General features: G+C 40.3%; 1 protein-coding gene and 1 pseudogene across 1 annotated transcript in view; both read left to right on the top strand.

Moving 5' to 3' along the window:
- The window catches only part of MICU2 (mitochondrial calcium uptake 2), a 112752-nt gene extending 96760 nt beyond the window's left edge, over positions 1 to 15992 (top strand). The window contains exons 9-12 of the mRNA XM_024230994.3: positions 5591 to 5762; positions 12523 to 12631; positions 13363 to 13520; positions 15330 to 15992. Of these exons, the coding sequence (XP_024086762.1) occupies positions 5591 to 5762; positions 12523 to 12631; positions 13363 to 13520; positions 15330 to 15434 (544 nt within the window). The 3' untranslated portion in view covers positions 15435 to 15992. The remainder of the gene's footprint in view (positions 1 to 5590; positions 5763 to 12522; positions 12632 to 13362; positions 13521 to 15329) is intronic.
- Positions 15993 to 24416: 8424 nt separating this feature from the next.
- On the top strand, positions 24417 to 24765 carry LOC100939608 (histone H2B type 1-C/E/F/G/I-like; annotated as a pseudogene).
- Positions 24766 to 24975: the final 210 nt, after the last annotated feature.

The raw sequence follows: 24975 nt of genomic DNA, 5'->3' as shown, positions 1-24975 counted from the left end.
TAAAGGGAATTAGAAGCAGTAGAGTTGATAAAGTAGTAAGCATAAGGTAAGGAGAACAGAGGCTGGGAAGTACGAACTTACCTGTGTGAAGGTTTTATACACCATAAGATAGAGGTAGCTTGTTGATTAACCCAGTGATGAGAGGCCCTGAAGAAGGCCACGTGAAGGGTTTTTGTTCAGATGTGCCCATCACTTTGGCAGCTGAGTAAAGGATAGGTTTTATGAGAGAGAAGACCATTCAGATATTCCAGAAAAGAAATAAGAGCCTTGGGCCAGGCGCGGTGGCTCACGCCTGTAATCCCAGCACTTTGGAAGGTCGAGGCGGTGGATCACGAGGTCAGGAGACCAAGACCATCCTGGCTAACATGGTGAAACCCCGTCTCTACTAAAAATACAAAAAATTAGCCAGGCATGGTGGCGGGCACCTGTAGTCCCAGCTACTCGGGAGTCTGAGGCAGGAGAATAGCGTGAACCCGGGAGGCTGAGCTTGTAGTGAGCCGAGATCGCACCACTGCACTCCAGCCTGGGCAACAGAGCAAGACTCCGTCTCAAAAAAAGAAAGAAAGAAAGAAGAGCCTTGAACTAGTGTAGTGGCAATAAGGATTTTGAAGTAGAAAAGATTTCCAGACACAGTTAGGAGATAAAATTGTAGGGCTCAGTGATTGATTAGATTTAAGGAACGAAGAAGAGTGCATGAAAATCTAAGTGCCTCCTGCCCTTCAGCCTGGGTGACAGAGTGAGACTCTGTCAAAAAAAAAAAAAAAAAGAAAGAAAAAAGAAAATCTGGCCCGGCGCGGTGGCTCATGTCTGTATCCCAGCACTTTAGAAGGCCGAGGCAGGCGGATCACGAGGTCAGGAGTTTAAGACCAGCCTGGTCAATGTGGTGAAACCCCGTCTCTACTAAAAATACAAAAATTAGCCGGGCGAGGTGGCAGGCACCTGTAATCCCAGCTACTTGGAAGGCTGAGTTTGGAGAAGTGCTTGAACCCGGGCAGCAGAGGTTGCAATGAGCCGAGATTGCGCCACTGAACTCCAGCTTGGGCAATGGAGTGAGACTCCGTCTCAAAAAAAAAAAAAAAAAAAAAAAATCTAAGTTTCTGAATTAGATTTTTTTCTAATCCCAGTAATCCCAGTTTACCTGATGGCCACACTGAGTCATTTAAGCTCTCTAGAACAATTTTTTCAACAAAATTTTAAACCATAGCTCTTCTTGTATATTTAAAATATCACTTTCTCAATGTTTTTTAAAGTTCCAAAAATATCATAATTTAAAACAAGGAAAGCTATTATCATAATACTGATATTGTCATATTACTGATAATTTTTCAAACCGTATTCACAGAGATACTAATACATCACTCCACTTCACTTCATGATTCCCTAACTCGTTAACTTTTAAGGTTGCTTCTCACCTTACTTTTTTTCAATGGGAATGATTTTATTTAGAATTCTTTAAATTTTTTTAAATTAGTTCTTTATAAATTATGGGCCCTGTGAAATTTGTCATACCATCATGCAATTTTTTTAATCCAATTAAATTAACAAAAACTTTAAAAATGAAAATTTTTCAAGAGCTTTCTTAGATATTGCAAAGTGTCCCCAAAGATAAAATTGTAATTATACTAGGCTGGAATTTATGGCAATCATAAGATATCTTTTAAATTTTGCTAAGTCATAAAATAACAGAAAATGGCTTCTAATAATATTTTCAAAAGCTTGCACTAACATACTAGCCAAATTAATCATTGATATTCCACAAAAATGGTTTCATATGTATTATTTGGAGCTTATACTTTTGTGTTTCTGGGAGTATAATGTTATAACATGTTTAACTGACAATGTAAGGAGGCAAAGGCTGAAAATACAGGCATGACAGGGTATCGCTAGAAGAGCAAGGTCCCTGAAGGGAAGGAAGTACAGGAATATAGGTGGGATTCAGAGTGCAGCCGTCGACAGGAAAAGGGACTCCCCATCGTTGTGACAGGAAGAAGAGGGTGAGGAAAAGGGATGCATGTGGATGCTGTTACAATTTTTAGTGACAATAAGAAAATGAATGAATTTATTAAACAATGATTTCTAGTTTCTGTAGGAAGCAGGGGCAAAGTCATAGGCTGAGGATAAACAGAAAAGAGAGTGAAAATGAAATAGCCTCTATGTAAAATCAAAAAGACACATTTCCAGGCTAGCAGAAGAGTGTCTGTAAGGGTCAAGGACCCAGTTGAAAACGTGCATCATGAATTTGTGCAAATACCACTATGTGCAGTTAGTTATATAGGTTTTATTTAAGCCATACTTGAAGAAGGCCTTTTGCAGCCCATTAGAGCTGAGGTTGTGGGTGAGAAAGTGGAAAGCAATTAACAGCGGAGTCTGGAGCTGGGCGTGGCGGCTCACACCTGTAATCCCAGCACTTTGGAAGGCCAAGGCAGGCAGATTGCTTGAGCCCAGGACTTCGACAGCAGCCTGGGCAACATGGCGAAACCTCATCTTTACAAAAGAGATGGGTGGGGTGGTGTGCACCCATAGTCCCAGTTACTTGGGAGGCTGAGGTGGGGAGGATCACCAGAGCCCAGGGAGGTTGAGGCTGCAGTGAGCTATGATCACACCACTGCACTCCAGCCTAGGCAACAGAGTGAGACCCTGTCTTTAAAAAAAAGAAAAGAAAAAGTGGAGTCTGGGCATGAAGAATGAAAATGAAAAGACAGTTACATATTATCCTCAGTACCATCACAGCGACTGGCAGGTACTTCCATGGTGCATGGCGTCTTTCTAAGTATTTTCCATATGTGTCATCTCACCTATCCTTACAAGGGGAGGTAAATGTCCTCTCTTTATAACTAGAATCTGATGAGGTTGAGGGACTTGATACAGGATCACATACTTTAGAAACTGAAGAGGCGAGATTCAGGTTTCTCTTGAAAGGTTTAAGTGATCATGTAGTTTCTGAAAGAGTTCCACAGTTCCCTGGTAGGTGGTGGGTGCATTGAATGGGCTTTCAAGTACCAGACTAGGTTACCAGAAGGACAGTCATATTCAGTAGATACTACCACGGATCAAAAGAAACTCATCAGTTAAAAAAAATTTGTCACTTGTTTTCTGATTTTTTTTTACTTCTACAACTAATCAAAAAGATTTTCCAGCTGAAATATCACTTAACCATTTAAGTAAAAACCACAGTGTAATTTAATTCCGTCTCCCAGAATTTTGGTGTGCTTTTATTGTTATGAAAGCAGCAGATAATTTAAATTGTGAAAATTGAGTTTTCTGTCAACCTACTACGTATTGTTCTGGGGGAAAGCATTGACTCTTGGGCTACTCAGGCAGCTCCTGATGGCATTTACCCGCCCTGCATCCAGTGCCTTTTGATTTTGTTGTGTTTTTCTGGTCTTTTTTACTCTTCTCTCCTGCTCTCTTTGGTGATTTTTCTTCTTCTGCATTTCTTTTCTCTTCTTTTAAATTCCATGATTAGCCTTAAAGATAGTGACCAGAAATAATCCCTGAGTTTATTTCTAGTCTGACACATTTGACCTCATTTTTTATTCCAATGAATTTTTTAAACTGAAAATAAACCTGTGACTTAAGATATATAATGGTTAGAGGGAAGAAAATTGGCCTCAAGTCTTCTTGTCAGGAAAAATTGGGGAGGATATTGATACTGATGTACTTTTTAGGGCTGAGATTGTTAAAAATTCTGAAATGCCAATTATTAGTTGAGGATTTCTCAGTTTCATGAAGCGTTTTTATAAATTCAGAGGTGTCTAGAGGCAGTGGTGTGCTAGTAAATATGTTTAACAATCATCTGTCTCAGGAAAAACAGCCTTGATTTGTAGTGTTTGCCAATTAGTAGTATAAATAAATAAATACTCTACCATGCCAATGTCAAGCTCCCCTGCGTGAAGCAGAGGTGGGAAGACATGCATGATAGACTCAGCCTGTACGCGCCACTCCAGTACAACACTGCCTAAACAATTCCAATAAGGAAAAACAGATCTCTCCCACTGTTTCCAATTAACCCACTAATTTATAAAGTATGTAATTTGTTCACAATGTGTCTGGCAGCCTTATCTACTGTAAATTTTCCAATTCATATATGCATGTTCAGATCATGTTCCAGACTTTCATGTTATAACAAGATAATATGATTTTAGGCTTAAAGGGAAAAGATTATCATCATAAATGGATTTATATTCATTAAAAGTAGTGTAATTAGGTAAGATGAAAGTAGCTTAATCCAGACAATGTATAGTTTAACAGCAATTAAGTTTATAATATTTCAGCCTCTGGTAGAGGCTCACATAGAACCTGAAGAAAAAAGGGAAAGGAACAAGTTAGTAATGTTTTTATACCCTATCTTCTGCTTGCCTAATTCAGTGTACACTCATTTGCAAGTAAAGCATACATTTAACAGTTCTGATAAGAACCAGTTGAATGTCATTACAGTATACAGGGAAGGAAAACTCAACAAAATAAAAGGCAAAGTATATCAGTAAAATATTTTATTGCTCTATCAGTCCAAATTTGAAATGCTTCAAATTTTAGATAAAGTTCTGCTTTGACCCAGAAAGAAACATGGCATTGATGAATCCGTGTATTCACTACATTCAGAAAATGTTTTAAGTAACAAACTCTTGCCTACCATGTAGACAGAAGTCTAAGATCAAACTCCTCCTTCATGCTTTTAAGATTTATGGGATAAATGTAGAACTTCAAGCAAGTTATTTTTTAAGTGATGATTTTTCTCCCACTGAACTGGAATGTCCCTCTTCTATCACCCCATGTATATTTTCATTTGAATTTGACATGACAGATAGTACCGATCTTTTAACATGTGGAAAAGTGAATAAAGGGATCTGCAACATATTAAAATTCATGGAGATGATAATACTTTTCACATGATTTAGGTTATAAATAAGTGCAACATTTCTGGGTTCATGTTCAAAGAAGATATATTTTAATCTGATATCTTTTCAACGTGTCCCTTTCCTGGGAAGCCATTGATGACAGTTTGATCGAAGTGCCATGTTGTTTTTATAAGAAAGGAATGTTGAGTCATATCGACATGTATTATTGTCAAAAAGATTATGTTTTTAGATAGAGCTAAGCTTTTGATGCCAAGCCATTGATTACACTGATTAACTTTGGTATTTGAAAAATATTAGGAAGTAGTAATTATGATTAACATTCTAAAAGCAGTGTCCCACCTCAATTTTAAATTTATCTGATTATTGATAATTTTTCTGTATTGGAAAAAAACTAGTTTCCATGGAATTGTTATTTTCTCTGGATGTATCGAAGCAACATTTTACATATTTTTTTAAGTCTTTAGGTTTATCAAAATGTAGGTTGCCAGGTATAACTTACACAAACAAGTTGAGTATAGTGAGTTACTGATGGAAGGCAGTGTTGGACTTAATCAGTTTCTCTGCATCCTCCCTCTCCCCACAATCCTTGCACAGCACTAATGCTTCATCCTGCTCAACATCAGGAGGCAGCCACTCAGTAGGTAATAGTGAAGGTACTTTGCAGATCCATTTACAATATGTAAGGTTGAATGCCACTAGTTACTTTACTAATTTTGTATTTTAACATTTAGATTTATGGAAAATTTACAAACAGAGATTCAAGAAATGGAATTCCTTCAGTTTTCTAAAGGTTTGAGTTTCATGAGAAAAGAAGACTTTGCAGAGTGGCTACTTTTTTTCACTAACACTGAAAATAAAGATATTTATTGGAAAAATGTGAGAGAGAAGTTGTCAGCAGGAGAGGTTGGTATACCCTTTTATTATGCATGTGATAAAGATGAAATAATAAGTTAGACATGTTTACATAAATAAAGTAACTTCTGAATTAACCAAGACTGTGCTACCCTCGATGGTATATAAAATCAACTTGAGGAATGTTCTCTACATGCTCTTTTCCTGTGAAGGAAAACTGCTGCCTAAGACAGAATCAGTGTAGCAATTACAAGTTGTCTGTTTCCAGTAAAGTCAAGAATAAGACAAGTATCACCACTGTTATTTAATATCATTCTGGAAATCTTAACAAGTCCAAATTAATAAGATTATTTAAAAGAGTATAAAAATGTGAAAGGGGGTAGTAGTTGTCTTTGTTTTTATATGATGCAATTATATGCCTAGAGAACCCAAGAGAATCCAGTAGAAAAACCATAGAAACAATAAGAATTCAATAAAGTACCTGTCACGATGCTAATATATAAGAAGCAGCAGCTCTCCTATATACAAATTACAAGTAGAAAATGTAATGACATGCATATGTGTGTGTATATATATGAGATGTATGAAATGATGATTGCCAAGCTATTAATAATTATTCATGTACAGTGGTGAGGTTTCAAGTGATTTTTACTTCTTTCTTTATACCTTTATGTATTGTTCCAAAAAAATGTTTACAGTGGACATGTATTTTATGTAACTTTTTAAAAAGTTACTTCTGTTGTAAGAAAAAAGATAATAAATTGCAATAGAAGAACTCAGTTACAACTGCAAGATAAATATATAACAATTAGAAATAAATTTAACAAAAAGAAAAGAAGAAAACTTAATAGCCTTGATGGATATAAAAAGAAAACTTATCTAATTGTAAGACATCCCTTATTATGGAATAGAAAGTCTTAGAATTATAAATACAGCAATTCTGTCTTCAGTTAGTCTATAAGTGTGATGGTTATATTAGAACAGCCCAAGTTTACTGCAGTTACAAATTAACCCTGAAATCCCCCTGGCTGACACTGAGTTTCTTGCTTAGTCATGCCACAATTCCATTGTGGGCTGATAGGAGTCTCTGTCTGCATAGAGGTCTAGACCGATTCAGGGGTCTAGACTCTCTGAGGCTGTGCCATCTTGGAGTTACATCATCTGAAAGAAGTACCACGCTCAGAGGCTGTGGCAGGAAAAGAAGGAGGGGAGTCAAAATCCATCAACTAAATGTTTTGGCCTGGAAACATCACATGACACTTGGCTATTGGCCAGACTAATCACATAACCCCACCTGAATGCAGGGAGGCAAGGAACTTCAGTCTTTCATACGTGCAGGAATCAGAAAAGAGCCAGATACTGGTGAACACTCGTGGGTTTCAATAAAAATACCATTGAATTCTTGGGAAGAAACTAGATAAGCTATAAAACTATATGATCACACCTGTAATCCTGGCACTTTGGGAGGCCAAGGCGGGCAGATCATGAGGTCAGGAGATCGAGACCATCCTGGTTAACACGGTGAAACCACATCTCTACTAAAAATACAAAAAATTAGCCGGGCATGGTGGCGGGCGCCTGTAGTCCCAGCTACTCAGGAGGCTGAGGCAGGAGAATAGTGTGAACCCAGGAGGCAGAGATTTCAGTGAGCTGAGATCGCGCCACTGCACTCCAGCCTGGGTGACAGAGTGAGACTCTGTGTCAAAAAAAAAAAAAACTTTATATGAAAAGAATGTCAACATATTAAAATATATTATCAAACCTTGGTAACTAAAACAGTTTGTTACTGACAATGAATTTGACAGACTCCAGAAATAGACTGAAGCATATGAGAAATTTAGTAATTATGAAATAGTATTTTAAATTAGTTGAGTAAAAGAATTATTAATAAATGGCATTAGGATAATTCACTGGCCATCTGAGGGAGAAAATGAACATAAATCTTTACACCGTTCATTACTCTAAAATAAATTTTGGATGAATCAAAAAATTAAATGTTGAAAAAAATGAAACTGAATAAGTGTAGAAGAAAACATGGAAACAATGTTTCATCTTAGGTTATATACCTTTCTAAGCAAAACCCAAAACCTTTCAAAGAAAACTTGATGAAATACCTAAAAACTAAAATTTTGTTGCCTCACCTCATCCCCTGCAAAAATTATAATCAGAGTCAAAAAGTTAACAACATGAGGAAGGGGGAGATATTGATATGTAAAGACCAATTTTCTTAATTTATAATGGGATCTTTAAAAATCAGTAGGGATTGGCCAGGCGTGGTGGCTCATTCCTGTAATCCCAGCACTTTGGGAGGCCAAGGAGGGTGGCTCTCTCGAGGTCAGGAGTTCGAGACTAGCCGGGCCAACATGGTGAAACCCCATCTCTACCAAAAAATTCAAAAAAAGGTAGCCGGGCATGGTGCCACACACCTGTAGTCCCAGCTACTCAGGAGGCTGAGGCGGGAGAATTGGATGAACCTGGGAGACAAAGATTGCAGTGAGCCAAGATCGCGCCTGGGCAACAGTGAGACTCTGTCTCAAAAAAGAAAAAAAAAAAAAATCAGTAGGTATCGAGAACTTTAAATGGTCTGAGTTTTTTTCCCCTATTTAATATATCATGAGAACTTGAAAATCAGCATGTGAATAACTGTAAAGTGTCTGAAATTTTATCCCTTTGCAAGTTAGCCTGCACAGTTTCATGGATGCTTGCAGAAGATACAAGGCTATTGAGTCAGACACAAAGAATTTTATTATCGTAATGTAGCAACAACATGAGTAACATATTTGTGTCAGCTCCCCCTTGCCTCCCAAGCCCCACGGGCATGATGCTGAGAGGCCCAGGTAGATGCTGCCCACACAGCGGATTCACATCACAGCTGAGGACCCTCATCTTAGTGATCTGAATGTTTTGTAATGGGCAGTAAACAAGCCTTCCTGAGCTTTGCTGCAGTGGGAGGCATTGTGTATTCATGATACTGGACAGTAAGCAAAGCTGTCCTGTGCTCCTGAGGAACAGTGCGGTACACTATACAAACAATTCTCCTGCCTCAGCCTCCTGAGTAGCTGGGATTACAGGCGGATGCCACCGTGCCTCGCAATTTTTGTATGTTTAGTAGAGAAGGGTTTCACAGTGTTGGCCAGGCTGGTCTCAAACTCCCCGCCTCCCAGAGTGCTGGGATTACAGGTGTGAAATCCTTGAAGATATAATCTGGAACAAAAATGCAGTCGGTGCCTCTGATAGATGTACAGAAACGTGAGACCCAGCTGGGCACAGTGGCTCAAGCTTGTAATCCCAGCACTTTGGGAGGCTGAGGTGGGCAGATCGTGAGGTCAGGAGATTGATACCATCTTGGCTAACATGGTGAAACCCCATCTCTACTAAAAATACAAAAAATTAGCCAGGCGTGGTGGCGGGTGCCTGTAGTCCCAGCTACTCGGGAGGCAGAGGCAGGAGAATGGCGTGAACCCAGGAGGTGAAGCTTGCAGGGAGCCGAGATCGCGCCACTGCACTCCAGCCTGGCTGACAGAGCAAGACTCCGTCTCAAAAAAAAAAAGAAATGTGAGACCCATGGAGAACGGTCTCGCACAATAAGTTACCTAACAACCCATTAGAAATCTGGGCAAAGGACATAAACAGGACACAAGAAGAGAAATCCACAAATGACTAATAAGCATGTGAAAAATGTTTGACTTCATTCACAATTAAAGACATACAAATTCAGGTGGGCCTATGGCTCACACCTGTAATTCCAGCACTTTGGGAGGCCGAGGCAGGTGGATCACCTGAGGCCGGGAGTTTGAGACCAGCCTGGTCAACATGGTGAAACCCCGTGTCTTCTAAAAATACAAAAACTAGCGGGGCGTGGTGGCACATGCCTATAATCGCAGGTATTTGGGAGGCTGAGGCAGAAGAATCGCTTGAATGAGGGAGGCAGAGGTTCTGGTGAGCCAAGATCACGCCACTGCACTCCAGACTGGGCGACAGAGCAAGACTCCGTAAGACATGCAAATTCAAACATTAATAAAATACTATTTTTCACCTATCAGAAAAGCAGACATCAGAAAAGTTGCACCCAGTGCCTACTTTGAGGCCATGATAGAAGCAGCCACTCTTTTATTTGTGCTGATAAATACACTGGTTTTTTTCTTTTTCTTTTTTTCCTCTCTGCCTATCATCTTATAAATATACTGTTAAGAGAATAAAGCAAGGTACAGAAATATGTGAAGAGATTGTTCCCATTGTGTAAAACAAGGAGATGTGTGTGTACCTGTATACACTTTGATAAGAACAGAATATTAGCCAGGCGCGGTGGCTCATGCCTGTAATCCCAGCACTTTGGGAGGCTGAGGCGGGTGAATCACCTGAGGTCAGGAGTTTGAGACCAGCCTGACCAATACGGTGAAACCCCATCTCTACTGAAAATACAAAAATTAGCCAGACGTGGTGGCGGGTGCCTGCAGTCCCAGCTACTCAGGAGGCTGAGACAGGATAATTGCTTGAACCTGGGAGGCAGAGGTTGCAGTGAGCCAAGATCGCTCCATTGCACTCCAGCCTGGGTGACAGAACGAGACTGTCTAAAAAAAAAAAAAAAAAAAAAAGAATAGATTATTTCTGGATGGAGACACAAGGAATTGGTAACTCATGTCTGGGGAATGGAACTGGGAATCAGAGTGGAAGAACTCTTCATCATTTATCCTTCATGTTGTTTGAATTTTTAACCATGTGCACATATTACTTTTTCAAAAACTTTATTGAAATATTTAAAAATAAAAATTTCATGAAGTCACAAAAGCTGGAAACCAGTGAACCTTGAGTAAGACCACACATTACAGAGGGCATGACCCTCAACATCCTACAAAGAGAAACTTTTTTTTTTTTTCAGGCAGGGAAGAATTTACTTTCAAATTAAGAATTTTTGGCTGGACACAGTGGCTGACACTTGTAATCCCTGCACTTTCTGAGGCTAAGGTGGGAGGACCACTTGAGCCCAGGAGTTTGAAACCAGCCTGAGAAACATAGCGAGATCTCGTCTCTACTAAAAATAGAAATAAAAACATTAGTTGGATGTGGTGCTGTGTGTCTGTAGTCCCAGCTACTTGGGAGACTGAGGCAGGAGGATAGCTTGAACCCAGAATTTCAAGGCTGCAGTGAGCTGTGATCTGGACTCCAGCCTGGGTGACAGAGTGAAACACTATCTCAAAAACAAAATAAAAACTAAGAGAATTTTCATACTTTGTTTACTTTTGTTTTGTTTGTTTGTTTTTGAGACAGGGTCTTGCTCTGTTGCCCAGGCTGAAGTGCAGTGGTGCAATTAGCTCACTATAACCTCAAACTCCTGTGCTCAAGGGATCCTTCTGCCTAAGCCTCCTCAGTAGCTGGAACCACAGGCACATGCCACTGTGCCTGGCTAATTCTTGTATTTTTTGTAGAGATGGGGGTTTCACCTTGTTGCCCAGGCTGGTCTCCAACTCCTGAGCTCAAGCAGTCGGGCCACCTCAGCCTTCCAAAGTGCTGTGATTACAGTCAGGAACCACCGTACCTGGCTTTTATTGTTTTAATGGAAAAAACTGAGTTTTCTTTTAACTTTTTTATTTATTTGTTTGTTTGTTTTTAGACAGAGTCTCACTCCATCACCCAGGCTGGAGTGCAGTGGAGCTATCTTGGCCCACTGTAGCCTCCGTCTCAGGTTTAAACAATTCTCCTGCCTCAGCCTTCCAAATAGCTGGGACTACAGGTGTGCACCACCACGCCCAGCTATTTTTTTTTTTTTTTTTTTTCTTTTTCACCATGTTGACCAGACTGATCTCAAACTGCTGACCTCAGGTGATCCGCCTGCCTTGGCCTCCCAAAGTGCTAGGATTATAGGCATGAGCCACAGCACCCAGCCCGTTTGTTTGTTTGTTTGTTATGTATTTTTTGAGATAGAGTCTTGCTCTGTCGCCCAGGCTGGAGTGCTGTGGCGTGATCTCGGCTCACTGCAAGCTCCGCCTCTTGGGTTCACACCATTCTCCTGCCTCAGCCTCCCAAGTAGCTGGGACTACAGGCGCCCACCACCACACCCAGCTAATTTTTTTTTTGTATTTTTTGTAGAGAAGGGGTTTCACGGTGTTAGCTAGGATGGTCTCCATCTCCTGACCTCATGATCTGCCCGCCTCCGCCTCCCAAAGTGCTGGGCTTACAGGCATGAGTCACCGCGCCCGCCCCGTTTGTTTTATTTGTAAGTGCTCAGATTTTGAAGTCAGATGGACCAAGGTTCAGATCCTGATTGTTCCAGTTAGTAGACTTTGGGCAAACTACATAACCATGCCCTGAAGCGTTACTTACCTAAGACTTAGAGAGGCTAAGGTCATACACGTTATAAAGGGCAGAACCGGAATTTCAACGTTAACTTCATCTAACTCCAAAACCCTGTGCTCTTACTCAGTGCCATGTCCACTAATAAAACTTAGCAGAAGTGGACCACTTAACAGAGTATGTTAGTCTCTTCAAGCTGCCACCTCAAAACACCACAGGCTGGGCAGCTTAAACAATAAATTTATTTCTCACAGTTCTGGAGGCCAGGAGTCCAAGATAAAGGCACCAGCAGGGCCAGTTTCTGGTGAGGCCTCTTGCCCAGCCTGCACGCAGCACCTTCTCACTGTGCCCTTTGTGTGGCCATTTGTGCACACAGAGGGAAAGGGACAGAGAAAGCTCTGTTGTCTCTTCCTCTTAGAATGACACTAGTCTTTACGGTAGAAAAGAAAGTTCACAGTTAACATTTATAAGATTATTTAATGTACTTACAAAATTGTAATAAAAACTCTTACTTTATTAGAGCATTAGTTTGGATGAATTCAAGTCATTTTGCCATTTTACAACCCACTTGGAAGACTTTGCTATTGCCATGCAGATGTTCAGTTTAGCTCATCGTCCTGTCAGACTAGGTAAGTTATATGAAAAACCATTTAATTTTTATCATCTATAAACAGTTTTACTATATTCTCCAACTAAATGCTACCAATCAAGGAACAAATTATAAGTAAAAATAGTTGATTGGCCTTTTAATTCAGTGTGGTTATTCTAGATTTAGAATACCAGTACTCCAGTTTATTGGTTACTTTCTATACTTTTATTTTCTCATTCTCCTAAAAAGAAGGAAGGCGGCCGGGAGTGGTGGCTCACGCCTGTAATCCCAGCACTTTGGGAGGCCAAGGTGGGCGGATCACAAAGTCAGGAGTTCAAGACCAGCCTGGCCAACATGGTGAAACCCCGTCTCTACTAAAAATACAAAAATTAGCTGGGCGTGGTGGCAGGCGCCTGTAATCCCAGCTATTTGGGAGGCTGAGGCAGGAGAATCGCTCGAACCCGGGAGACAGAGGTTGTAGTGAGCCAAGATCGTGCCATTGCACTCCAGCCTGGGTGATGAGCAAGACTCGTCTCAAATATATGTCTAGAGCATTGATTAAATTAAAGTAGCTCATTTGTCTTGCAGTGACTCTCATGACATTCGTCAGCTTATGGTTTGAATATTTTCTTCATGGGTATTTTTGTTTTTGTTTTACTTCCCAAATAATAAAAATTTGGATTTGCTTTTACTTCTCAAATAATGAAAATTTAGATTAATTTCACTTAGACTATTTCACATAGTTGATAAGTTGTTTTGTTTGTTTTTTAGCCGAGTTTAAGAGAGCTGTGAAAGTAGCAACAGGACAAGAACTCTCAAACAATATTTTGGACACTGTCTTCAAGATCTTTGATTTGGATGGCGATGAATGTCTTAGTCATGAAGAGTTTCTTGGGGTGTTAAAAAACAGAATGCATCGAGGTTTATGGGTAACAGATTTTTTTATATAATACATGTTTACATTGTCATTAACTGAATGATATTAAACCTAGAATTTGGGCAATTGTACAGTCTTTAAATGGAGTTTTCATCACTTATAAAAAGACTATAAGCTGTAATTGAAATACAGAAATATATTTTATATACGAGATTAAACATCTTTGCTTTTTAAAAAATAATCTGAATCTAATAAGAAATCACTATTTAAAGTTACTGTGAGCTACAGTTGCACCACTGCACTCTAGCCTGTGCAACAGAGCAAGCCCTTGTCTCCAAAAAAAATAAACAATTTTTTAAAAAAGAAATTACTATTCAGAAATGTAGCCTAGCTGGACGTGGTGGCTCACATCTGTAATCCCAGCACATTGTAGGAGGCTGAGCTGGGTGGATCACTTGAGGCCAGGAGTTCGAGACCAGCTTGGATAACATCATGAGACTCTGTTTCTACAAAAAAAGGAAAAAAAAATCATAGCCTAGGATTTGACTAACTACATGTAATTAGATATATGTAAATTCAAATCCCAGCTCTACTGTTTATTAACTGCTTAATCTTGCAAAGCCACTTAATTTTTTTTAGTCTCAGATTCTTTACCCATACCATGAGGAAACTAATCTACCAGAAAGCATTATTGTGAGAATTTAATGTAAAACACTTAGTATGGTGGCTGAGATTATGAAGTAAATTTCACTATTAGCATTATTCACTCAAAGTCACATATGAGTCTGTACTTGTGGGACAAATCAAATTCAGATTTTTGTTCAGATTAGAATGTGCTAGAAGCACTCTCAGAAAAGAACTCTGCCAGGGGAAGACTAGGGTCCAAAGAGAATCTACATGGTTGGTAGGTAGGCAAGAAGAAAGGAAGGAGAGAGAGAATATGGTACTATTCATGAAAATAAAGCTATTTACAACTTAGAGAAGCAATTCCATTTCCTGCAACAAACATAACTTAGGGAAAAATAAATATTATTTTCGTTAGCAAACATATTAATATTTTATAAGCTTTGCAGTTATCCAACACCCATAAATATATTCCGGGAAATTAAGCCGGTCTTTTCAGTTCACAATTGAGTGTACCTGGGAGTCTCTTTGCCCTTTCTCAGAAGACATTAAAAAGAAAAGCTGTAAATCAGTCATAAGAAAAAGAACATATATAATCTGGAGTAGAATTTTGCTTCCACTTGGCTAATTTTTATCAGTGCTATGCTCCTGTGGTCACCTGGATCCAAATATTTCCTAACCTTTACCTTTTCGTTTTGTTGAGAGTAGTAGTAATCCACATGTATTTTTAGATAACAAAACACTTCCATGAATTAGATTATTTCTTGAAGCTTTTCATCAAATATTTTGTGACCTTTTTTTTTTTTAATTTTAGCCAATGTTAAATCAAAGCTTTAGGCTTATAATTTTATTCTACATAGCTAAATAAAGTTCACCAGAAAAGAAGGGAAAGATTATAAAACATTATAAAAGGAAAACATTATAAAGTAATTAAATTTTAAAGCCAGTATGTGAAAGAAAAGATGGCCCAAAGTCTTCATTACTCTCTTACAGAAGAAACTCCACTGATGTGTGCTGAGCCTGGTTCCACTCCCTAGTAACCTTAAGCGTAGTCACATTCACTTTTTGTCTTTTACCTTCATTTTCAGTTCTGTTGTGATCATCTTTTACAACATAATTCACCCTCAACTACTTTTGGAGGAGTGTGGGAAGGAAATGAACAGTAACGTAAAGTACACATGAAATCATGTTTAACCTTGAAGACAATGACCCCTTGATTTTTACTTTCGGTTAACAGGTACCACAACATCAGAGTATACAAGAATACTGGAAGTGTGTGAAGAAAGAAAGCATTAAAGGAGTAAAAGAAGTCTGGAAACAAGCTGGAAAAGGTCTTTTTTAATAAAAGATATAATAGTATGGCAATTATATTGTTCCAAATGTCAACATTCGTGATTTTTTAGAAGTACTAGCTATTTATCTTCCTAAGTCTTCATTGATATTCTCTGTGATATAAGCATGTCTTGTACTTGCTTTCTGATTCATAATTTTATTAAAGAACTTAGTAGAAAGAAAAGTAAGTATAAAAATAGATATTGGATTCTGTCAGAAGGCCTAGATTTGAAATAATGTTTTGTACTTCGGTAAGATGTAAAACTTAGTGATTCACTGATTTCTTAGACACTCTCAAATGATATGCTTTCTGGAAGGATAAAACAAGTACATATGGGAAAAAGTACTTGAGACCAAGGCCAGCATCAATTCCAGACATCCTCATGTTCGTAACAGGCTAAATGAAGTTAAAAACTTATTTCAGATTTTTCTCATCGGTACCTTATATCTCATAAATTTATTGTATATTTTATGTCAGTAGCTTAGCTGTTTATTGTCTTTAAAATAACATGTAAACTTCAATGTTCCATCTGGAAGCAGAATAAAATATTTACATAGATACAAAAAATACTGAGGTGCTTTTTATTTTACATGTGTTTTTAAAACTACTTTAAAAAAAAATTGTAAATACTCTCATCCCTGCCAGCCTCATTAGTTCTTAAAACCTGGTGCAGTTGGGAGAAATGTTGATCCCAAGGTCAGGGTCTCATGGGATACATTAGGTTGTGGGAAACATATGTTGCCAGAAAGTAATTGGCATTAAACTAAATATCAAATGGCATTTTTTAAAACATGGTAAATAAAAATTATAAAAAACGTGTCTCAGACACACAATTTAGAAAATTGCAAATATATAAAACCGGTTCCATTCTCTAGAGAAATAGCTGATTCCAAGGCTGTGACAGGGAAAGTCCAAGATAAGCCTAGAATATATTGTGCCTAAAAGTAAAGAAGGGCTCACAAAATGGTGGAGAGTCAGAAGGACAAAGCCAGCTTGAAGGGGCTGCCCCTGTCAAATCTGGTTCAGTTTGAGGGTCAGAATAATTAATGTCAGTAATAGATTATAGCCTATTGAATAAAATAAGAATTCATGAGTTTACACCAAAAATTAATGAGTCCAGAGAAACCTCTTCCTTATTGTTGAAGGATAATGCCTTGAAATATGTTAATCCACTAAATTGAAAAACTCTCCCTCACAGTTTAATGATTGAAATCGACAAGAGGCAAAAGCTTTTGTCCATTTATTACAAAGAATATTTTGCTCCTGATTCAAAAACAGATTTGCTCTAATGAATTGTTTTATAAATAATTGCTTATAAAATAATTTTTTATCTCTCTTATAAAACCAGAAGAAAAGATAGGCAATGCAAGAAAGTGTAAGTATGAATGAATGAATTCTCCACCATTTTCTCTGTCAACCACAAAAATGCTGACTCCTCACCTGTCTTTCCAGATGCCCTTATGGGTCAAGATTAGGGGCACAAAAATCCAAAAATTAAGATGGTTTCTCATGCCTTCACAGGCTTCACTTTTTCAGCCTCACCTGGCACTGATTTGTCTGCCCCACTTTCCACAGCATTCCATGAATACTATTTTGTGCTCCAGCGACATAAAGCTCCTGCCCTTTCCTCATGTACACCATGTGCGTTTCACACATCCTACCCCTAAGCTTGTACACATGCCATTTCCTTCTGACAGCGATGCCTTTCCCTCGCTATCTTTTTTTTTTTTTTAAGACGGAGTCTCGCTCTGTTGCCCAGGCTGGAGTGCAGTGGCATGATCTCAGCTCACTGCAAGCTCTGCCTCCTGGGTTCACGCCATTCTCCTGCCTCAGCCTCCTGAGTAGCTGAGACTACAGGCGCCTGCCACTACGCCTGACTCATTTTTTTGTATTTTTTAGTAGAGATGGGGTTTCACCATGTTGGCCAGGATGGTCTCGATCTCCTGACCTCGTGATCCGCCTGCCTCAGCCTCCCCCAAAGTGCCGAGATTACAGGCGTGAGCCAACGCACCCGGCCCCCTTGCTATCTTCTTGATGAAATTCTAGACATCAAGACACATACCAAGTTTATATCTACTAAAGTATTAAATCAAGAGCAGGAGCACTGCCTTACTCATCTTTATATGCCAATCTAAGCTGAATCCCTGTCTTATAGTAGGCATCCAACAAATATTTGTTGAACAGAAGGAAAGAAGAGAGGGAGGGAAGGAAGAAGGGAGGAGATTTGGGATGGGAGGAGCTAGTAAAGTTCATGAGTTAATGAAGAAGTATGCCAAAAACCTGCTAGGCACCAAGCATACAATGGTGAAATAAATGGTTTCTGCTGTCATGGAACTTACAGAAGGTGAAGACCGAAAACTAACCAGGAAACATTGTAAGTATATATATACAATTACAAACTAAGATTTAAAAAAAAAAAAGTGATGTTAGAGATCAGAAGACTTACAATAAGAGTATTTAGAGGGCTGAAGATACAGTTTTCCATTTTTCAAGGCTAAAAGGAAATTACTATAACAGAAGTTTTCTGAAAACGAATAATGTTTGTCATGTCATTACTACAAAAGTACTTGATCCCATTTGAAAAAAATAGGGATAAATATCTGTATCAAATAAGCAAACTAGATTTGCCAGTGTCTCCTAGGAGTACGGAGACATTTACCTTGAAAGCAGCTGGACTTCCTAAAAATCTAAACTGAATGAATCTTCAGTCATTTGTTTCTTTACTATCCTTTTGTTAAATAAATGATCACTAGGTCTAATATTCTGGTAGATAGCTTGTATTTCTCTGCTTATCCCTTCAAGGTGGGAGACAGTTGCAGGGGGTATCTGAGCCCTGCCTTCCCAGGTCTTCTCCTTGCCCCGTCGCCTTAGGAATCTCATCACACCTCTGGCTTCTGTTCTCTCCTCACCTTCAGGCCCAGTTGCTTTCTAGATTTCTCCATTTGATTTGTCCAACTCAGCACATCCAAAACTGACCTGATTATGTCCCCCTCTTTTTCCAAACCTCATTTCTTCACATGTCTTCTGCCTTACTGAGCGGGTCTCCTACAAGAAACCAACTGGGAACCAGTCATCCCGGATCCTCACTCCCTTACTTCTCGATAGTCAATCATGTCCTGTGAATTCTGCTTACTCAAAATCGCCAAACGTGCTCCACCTTACAACGCCGTTGCCACTGCCTTAGTGCAAGCCCTGATCATTCATTACTTAGATGATCTCCGTAGAATCCTAACTTGCCGTTTGTCCGGCCCCTTGTAAGGCACAGCAATTAAGCATCCAAACTCTGCTGTTAGACTACCTGGATTCAAATCTCAGCTTCACCACATTAGTTATATAACTCACCATCTACCGTTTGGCAAAGTACTTGACCTCTCTGTGCCCATTTTTAATCTAAAAAGGAAGGATTTTAGTTGTGATGTCATAGCCTTTTTGTGAGGATTGAGATGATGTGTAAAATGCACTGAAGTAAATCTTTAGCAGCTTTTAAATATTAATGCTGTTAACTTCTTATTTCAGATCCTCCTTCACAACAGACTTATTTTCTGAAACATAAATCTGATCATGTCACTACGCTTCTGATAATCTTACGACACTAAAATCACTTAAAAAATAAAATTCAACTCTACATGATCTTGCCCCATCTATCTTTCTCATATCCTAACACTTGCCACCACACACCTTACACTAAAACAATACTGAATTACTTGCCGTCACCCCACTTGGCCATGTTCTCACTCTCCAAGTGTCTGCGCTTACTAGTGCTTCTGTTGAGGATGCTCCCACCTGCCTAACTTCAGGTGCCATTTCATCTGCAAAGTTTTCCATTTTTCTCCCTGCTTTTCCCTCAAATTCATTTAGGGATACATGCTGTTAGTTCCCTCACACATTTCTGTCCACATATCTTTCAAGCCTCATTAAAGTATACTGGAATTCTTTTATGTATTTGCCTCTTCCCCTTGGCTATGAGCTCATTGATAGCAACAACATGACTCCCTTAACACTATCTCCCAGCATCCATCAAAGAGCTAGCACATACTGGTTGCTCAAAAAAATGTTTGACCTATGAATGAGTTAACAAAAAGGAAAGTGGAACAAGAAATAACCCTGGGCCGGGCACAGTGGCTCACGCCCACCGCTAATCCCAGCACTTTGGGAGGCTGAGGCAGGCGGATCACCTGAGGTCAGGAGTTCAAGACCAACCTGGCCAACATGGCAAAACCCCAACTCTACTAAAAATACAAAAATTAGCAAGGCATCCTGGCATGCACCTGTAGTCCAAGTTACTTGGAAGGCTGAGACAGGAGAATCACTTGAACCTGGGAGGCAGAGGTTACAGTGGGCCGAGATTGTGCCACTACATTCCAGCCTGAGTGACAGAGGAGATTCCATCTCAAAAAAAAAAAATTCCCATATGTGCTCTAGCTGTCCTCACATACCAGCTTTTCTGTTACAGGACTGGACAGGAGAGAGTAGTTGGCTTAAGGGAGCTTTAAGACAGCTCTGGTTTGGCCTCTGCTTTGGACATAGATAGCAAATATCAAGAGAGACTGGCCAGGGGTTCTGATATGGTTAGAAAGCAGAACAGGTTCTGGGAATGGAAACAAATTGAAATGTCCTCCCAAAGTTTGGAAACAAGGTTACCCTCCAGGTGTTAAATCATAAAAATCAAAGCATAATGTAGAGGCCAGGCATGGTGGCTCATGCCTGTAATCCCAGCACTTTAGGAGGCCAAGGCAGGAGGATCACTTGAAGTCAGGAATTCAAGACCAGCCTGGCTAACATGGTGAAACCTCGCCTCTACTAAAAACATGAGATTAGCCAGGTGTGGTGGCAGGCACCTGTAATTCCAGCGACTCAGGAGGCCAAGGCAGGAGAATCGCTTGAAATCAGGAGGCAGAGGTTGCAGTGAGCCAAGATTGCACTCCAGCCTGAGCAACAAAGTGAAACTCTGTCTCAAAAAAAAGGCATAATATAGGGAATGATGTCAGGGAAGATGGCAGAGCAGGAGGCCCCAGGAATCTGTCCCTTCACCTAAACAACTATTGAACTGGCAGGAATTGTCTTATTTTGGAACATTTCTGACATTCAAGGGAGAGCTTGATGAAGTTGCTAGTAAATTTTGGTGAACTTCAGCCTTTTGTGATGTAGCAGCAACAGCAAAAAGCCTGCCACCCAGCACCAGGAAACTGACAGGGAAGCAGCCCACATTCCTGGTGCAGCTTCCTGGAACCAGTGTGGGCACAAAAGACCTTATCCTCCCGGAGTGGGGGTCATGTGTTTTGCTAGCTGCTTGCTGATTTTGATAAAGTGATGAGAGGCCAGGCTGGAGGCCAACCATTTTTTAATGCCCACTTCACAAGCTGAAGCAGCTTCCCAGCCACAAGAGATTTAAAGAGACAGGATATCTTCCCTCCCTCTTGAGAGTCAGACATTTAAGGACATTTTTGTCAGGTTACTGGCTAACTGTAGAGATAATGGAAAAGAAACCTCAGTAGCCACACACAACAAGGAAGATACACTTTGCAAAAATTGTTTGGAAAAGGCACAAATAGGAATGGGTCCAGCCCACAACAAGCAAAAACAAGCAATCCCTAAGGAGTAGAATTAGATTCCAGAGTTACTACAACATAATGCTCAGAATAACCAGTTCTCAATAAAAAATTATAAAACATGTAAAGCAACAGGAAAGTATGATCCATTCACAGGATATAAAGAATTTCACAGAAACCATACCTAAATAAGACCAGACTTTGGAATTATTAGTCAAAGACGTTAAATCACTTGTTTTAAATATGTTCAATAGGTTTTCTAAAGGAAACCATGAATAAACACTAATAGAAATCAAGAAAACAATGTCTGAACAAAATGAAAGTATAAATAGACAGAAATTATAAAAAGGAGCCAAACAAATTCTGGAGCTGAAATCTGCAATAACTGAAATGAAAAATGCAATAGAGGGATTCAACAGCAAGTTTGAACAAGGAAAAGAGAGGACTGGCAAAATTGAAGATAAGACATTGAAAATTACCCAGTCTAAGGAAAAGAAAGAGTGAAGAAAAATGAAGACAGCCTGAGGAACCTATGGGACCTCATCAAGCATACCAAATACACATTATAGGAATCCCAGAAGGAGAAGACATAGAGAAAGGAGAAGCAAAAAATTTGAAGAAATAATAGCTGTCAAATTCCCAAATCTGATTAAAAACATGAATATATACATCTAAGACGCTCAGTGAACTCCAAGCAGGAAAACTTTGAAGAGATACACACTGAGACATATAGTCAAGTTATCAACTCCCACAGACAAAAAGATAATTTTGAAAGCATCAAATAGAAGTGACTCATGCGGCCAGGTGCGGTGGCTCATGCCTGTAATCCCAGCACTTTGGGAGGCTGAGGTGGGCGGATCATGAGGTCAGGAGACCGAGACCATCCTGGCTAACACGGTGAAACCCCATCTCTACTAAAAATACAAAAAATTAACCAGGCGTGGTGGCAGGCACCTGTAGTCCCAGCTACTTGGGAGGCTGAGGCAGGAGAATGGCCAGAACCTGGAGGCAGAGCTTGCAGTGAGCCAACATCACACCACTGCAGTCCAGCCTGGCTAACAGAGCGAGACTCCGTGAAAAAAAAAAGTGACTCATGTACAAGAGAACTTCATTAAGAATGACAGTTTATCTTCCACTAGAAACCATGGAGGCCAAAAGGCACTGGATGACATATTTAAAGTCTTGAAAGAAAAAGACAGTCAACCGAGAACTCTATATACAGCAAAACTATCCTTCAAGAATGAGGGAGAAATTAAGATATATCCAGATTTAAAAGACTGAGTCTTATTACCAGTACTGCCCTACAAGAAATGCTAAAGGGAGTGCTTCAGACTGAAATGAAAAGACAATAGACAGTAATTCAAAGACAGAAGAAAAAAAATACTACTAAAGGTAACTTCATAAGTATATATAAAAGATACTGGGCCACAAATATGTGGAAATTAACAACCCACTCACACAACCAATGCATCAAAGAAAAGGGAAAGGAGAACATACGTTGAGACAAATAAAAATGAAAACACAACAGCAAAACTATGAGATGCAGTGAAAGCAGTGCTAAAGAGGGAAATTTTTTTTTTTTTTTTTTTTTTTGTGTGGGGGACGAAGTCTTGCTCTTGTCCCCAGGCTGGAGTGTAATGGCACGATCTCAGCTCACTGCAACCTCTGCCTCCCGGGTTCAAGCAATTCTCCTGCCTCAGCCTCCCAAGTAGCTGGGATTACAGGCGCCTGCCACCATCCTGGCTAATTTTTGTATTTTTAGTAGAAACAGGGTTTCACCATGTTGGCCAGGCTGGTCTCAAACTCCTGACCTCAGGTGACCCGCCCACCTTGGCCTCCCAAAGTGCTGGGATTACAGGCATGAGCCACCGCTTTCAGCCTTAAAAGAGAAATTAATAGCTGTAAATGTTTACATTTAAAAAGAACAATAATCTCAAATCAACAACTTTATACCTTAAGGAACCAGAAAAAGAACAAATGAAATCCAAAGATGGAAGGAAATAAAGAAAACCTAAACTGTGATTTAATGTATTGACAAAGGCTCCTTATGGACAAGTTTGAGAGTTAAAAACTCCAGGCTGGGTGCGGTGGCTCATGCCTGTAATCCCAGAACTCTGGGAGGCCGAGGTGGGTGGATCATCTGAGGTGGGGAGTTCGAGACCAGCCTGACCAACATGGAGAAACCGCATCTCTACTAAAAGTACAAAATTAGCCGGGCGTGGTGGCACATGCCTATAATCCCAGCTACTCGGGAGGCTGAGGCAGGAGAATCGCTTGAACCTGGGAGGTGGAGGTTGCAGTTAGTTGAGATCGTGCTATTGCACTCCAGCCTGGGCAACCAGAGCAACACTCTGTCTCAAAAAAAACAAAACAAAACAAAAAAACCTCCAGAGGACCCTGACATGGTGGCTCATGACTGTAATCCCAGCACTTTGGGAGGCCAAAGCGGGAGGATCACTTGAGGTCAGGAGTTCAAGAGCCACCTGGCCAACATGGGGAAACACCCCGTCTCTACTAAAAATACAAAAATTAGCCGAGCATGATGGGTTATGCCTGTAATCCCAGCTACTCAGGAAGCTGAGGCAGGAAAATCACTTGAACCCAGGAGGTGGAGGTTGCAGTGAGCTGAGATTGTACTACTGCACTCCAGCCTGCGTGACAGAGCGAGACTCTGTCAAAAAAAAAAAAGAAAGAAAAGGAAAGAAAGAAAGAGAAAGACAAAGAAAGAAAGAAAAAGAAAGAAAGAAAGAGAGACAGAAAGAAAGAGAAAGAAAAGGGAGAATGCACCTGCATACCCTTGAAGTAGTATAGTGTTATTTCAAAGAGGACATGGACCCCCGTCTCTACAAAAAATTAAAAATAAAATAAATTAGCCGGGCATACCGATGCATACCTACAGCCCTAGTTACTCAAGAGGCTGAGGCAGGAGGATCGCTGGAGCCCAGGAGTTTGAGGCTGCAGTGAGCTGTGATTGCACTACTGCACTCCAGCCTGGTTGACAGAGACCCTGTCCCCCCCATCCCACCCCACCCCCCCAAAAAAAAGAAGGAAAGAAAGAAGACATGGGTTAGTTATAAACGTATACTGCAAACTCGAGGACCACCACCAAAAAAGTAAATAACTTATTTATGTTCAAATGCTCCCATAACAATAAAATACAAACCTTCACCAAGGTCTCAAGGTTCTTCCTGCCCCTGCCCCTGCCCCTGACGCTCCCAACCTCACCTTCTCTCCTTCCCCCTCTTGCTCAACCACTATGGCCATCTTGTTTTCCCTGGAACCCCTCAAGCTCCCTCCTGCCTCAAAGTCGTTGCCTTGCTGTTCATCTGGCCTATAATCTTCCAACTCTGGGTCTTTCATAGGACTCACCCCTCCGCATCAGTCAGGTCTCTACTCAGTTATCCTTATGAAAAAGACCATCAGGGACACACTTCTGGTGTTTTAAGATGCCTGAGCCAGCCAAGTCCGCTCCCTCCCTGAAGAAGGGCTCCAGGAAGGCGGTGACCAAGGCGCAGAAGGATGGCAAGAAGAGCAAGCGCAGCCGCAAGGAGAGCTACTCTGCTGAAGCAGGTCCACCCCGACACCCGCATCTCTTCCAAGGCCATTGGTTAATGACATCTTTGAGCGCATCGCGGGCGAGTCTTCCCGCCTGGCGCATTACAACAAGCTCTCGGTCATCACCTCCAGGGAGATCCAGACGGCTGTGCGCCTGCTGCTGCCCGGGGAGCTGGCCAAGCACGCCGTTTCCGAAGGCACCAAGGCCGTTTACCAAGTACACTAGCTCCAAGTAAACTTGCCAAGAGGAGACAACACCCTTTAGACATATCTTTTCCAACCGTCGTCACTGCTGGACAGTGCTTCGTCTTACAAATAAACCAATGAAAAATGAGTGATCCTAGAAGAAGATAAACGGAGGTATTTTAAACAATCAAGGAAGGACCAATATACATCTGGCTAAGAAAAATTAGCCCCTTTTTTTTCTGGGTATAAAACAATTAAAA

This window comes from Pongo abelii, chromosome 14 (assembly GCF_028885655.2).
Source record: "Pongo abelii isolate AG06213 chromosome 14, NHGRI_mPonAbe1-v2.0_pri, whole genome shotgun sequence".
NCBI classification, from domain to species: Eukaryota; Metazoa; Chordata; class Mammalia; order Primates; family Hominidae; genus Pongo; species Pongo abelii.
Note: the sequence above shows the minus strand (reverse complement) of the source record. Positions and strands in the feature narration are given on the sequence as shown.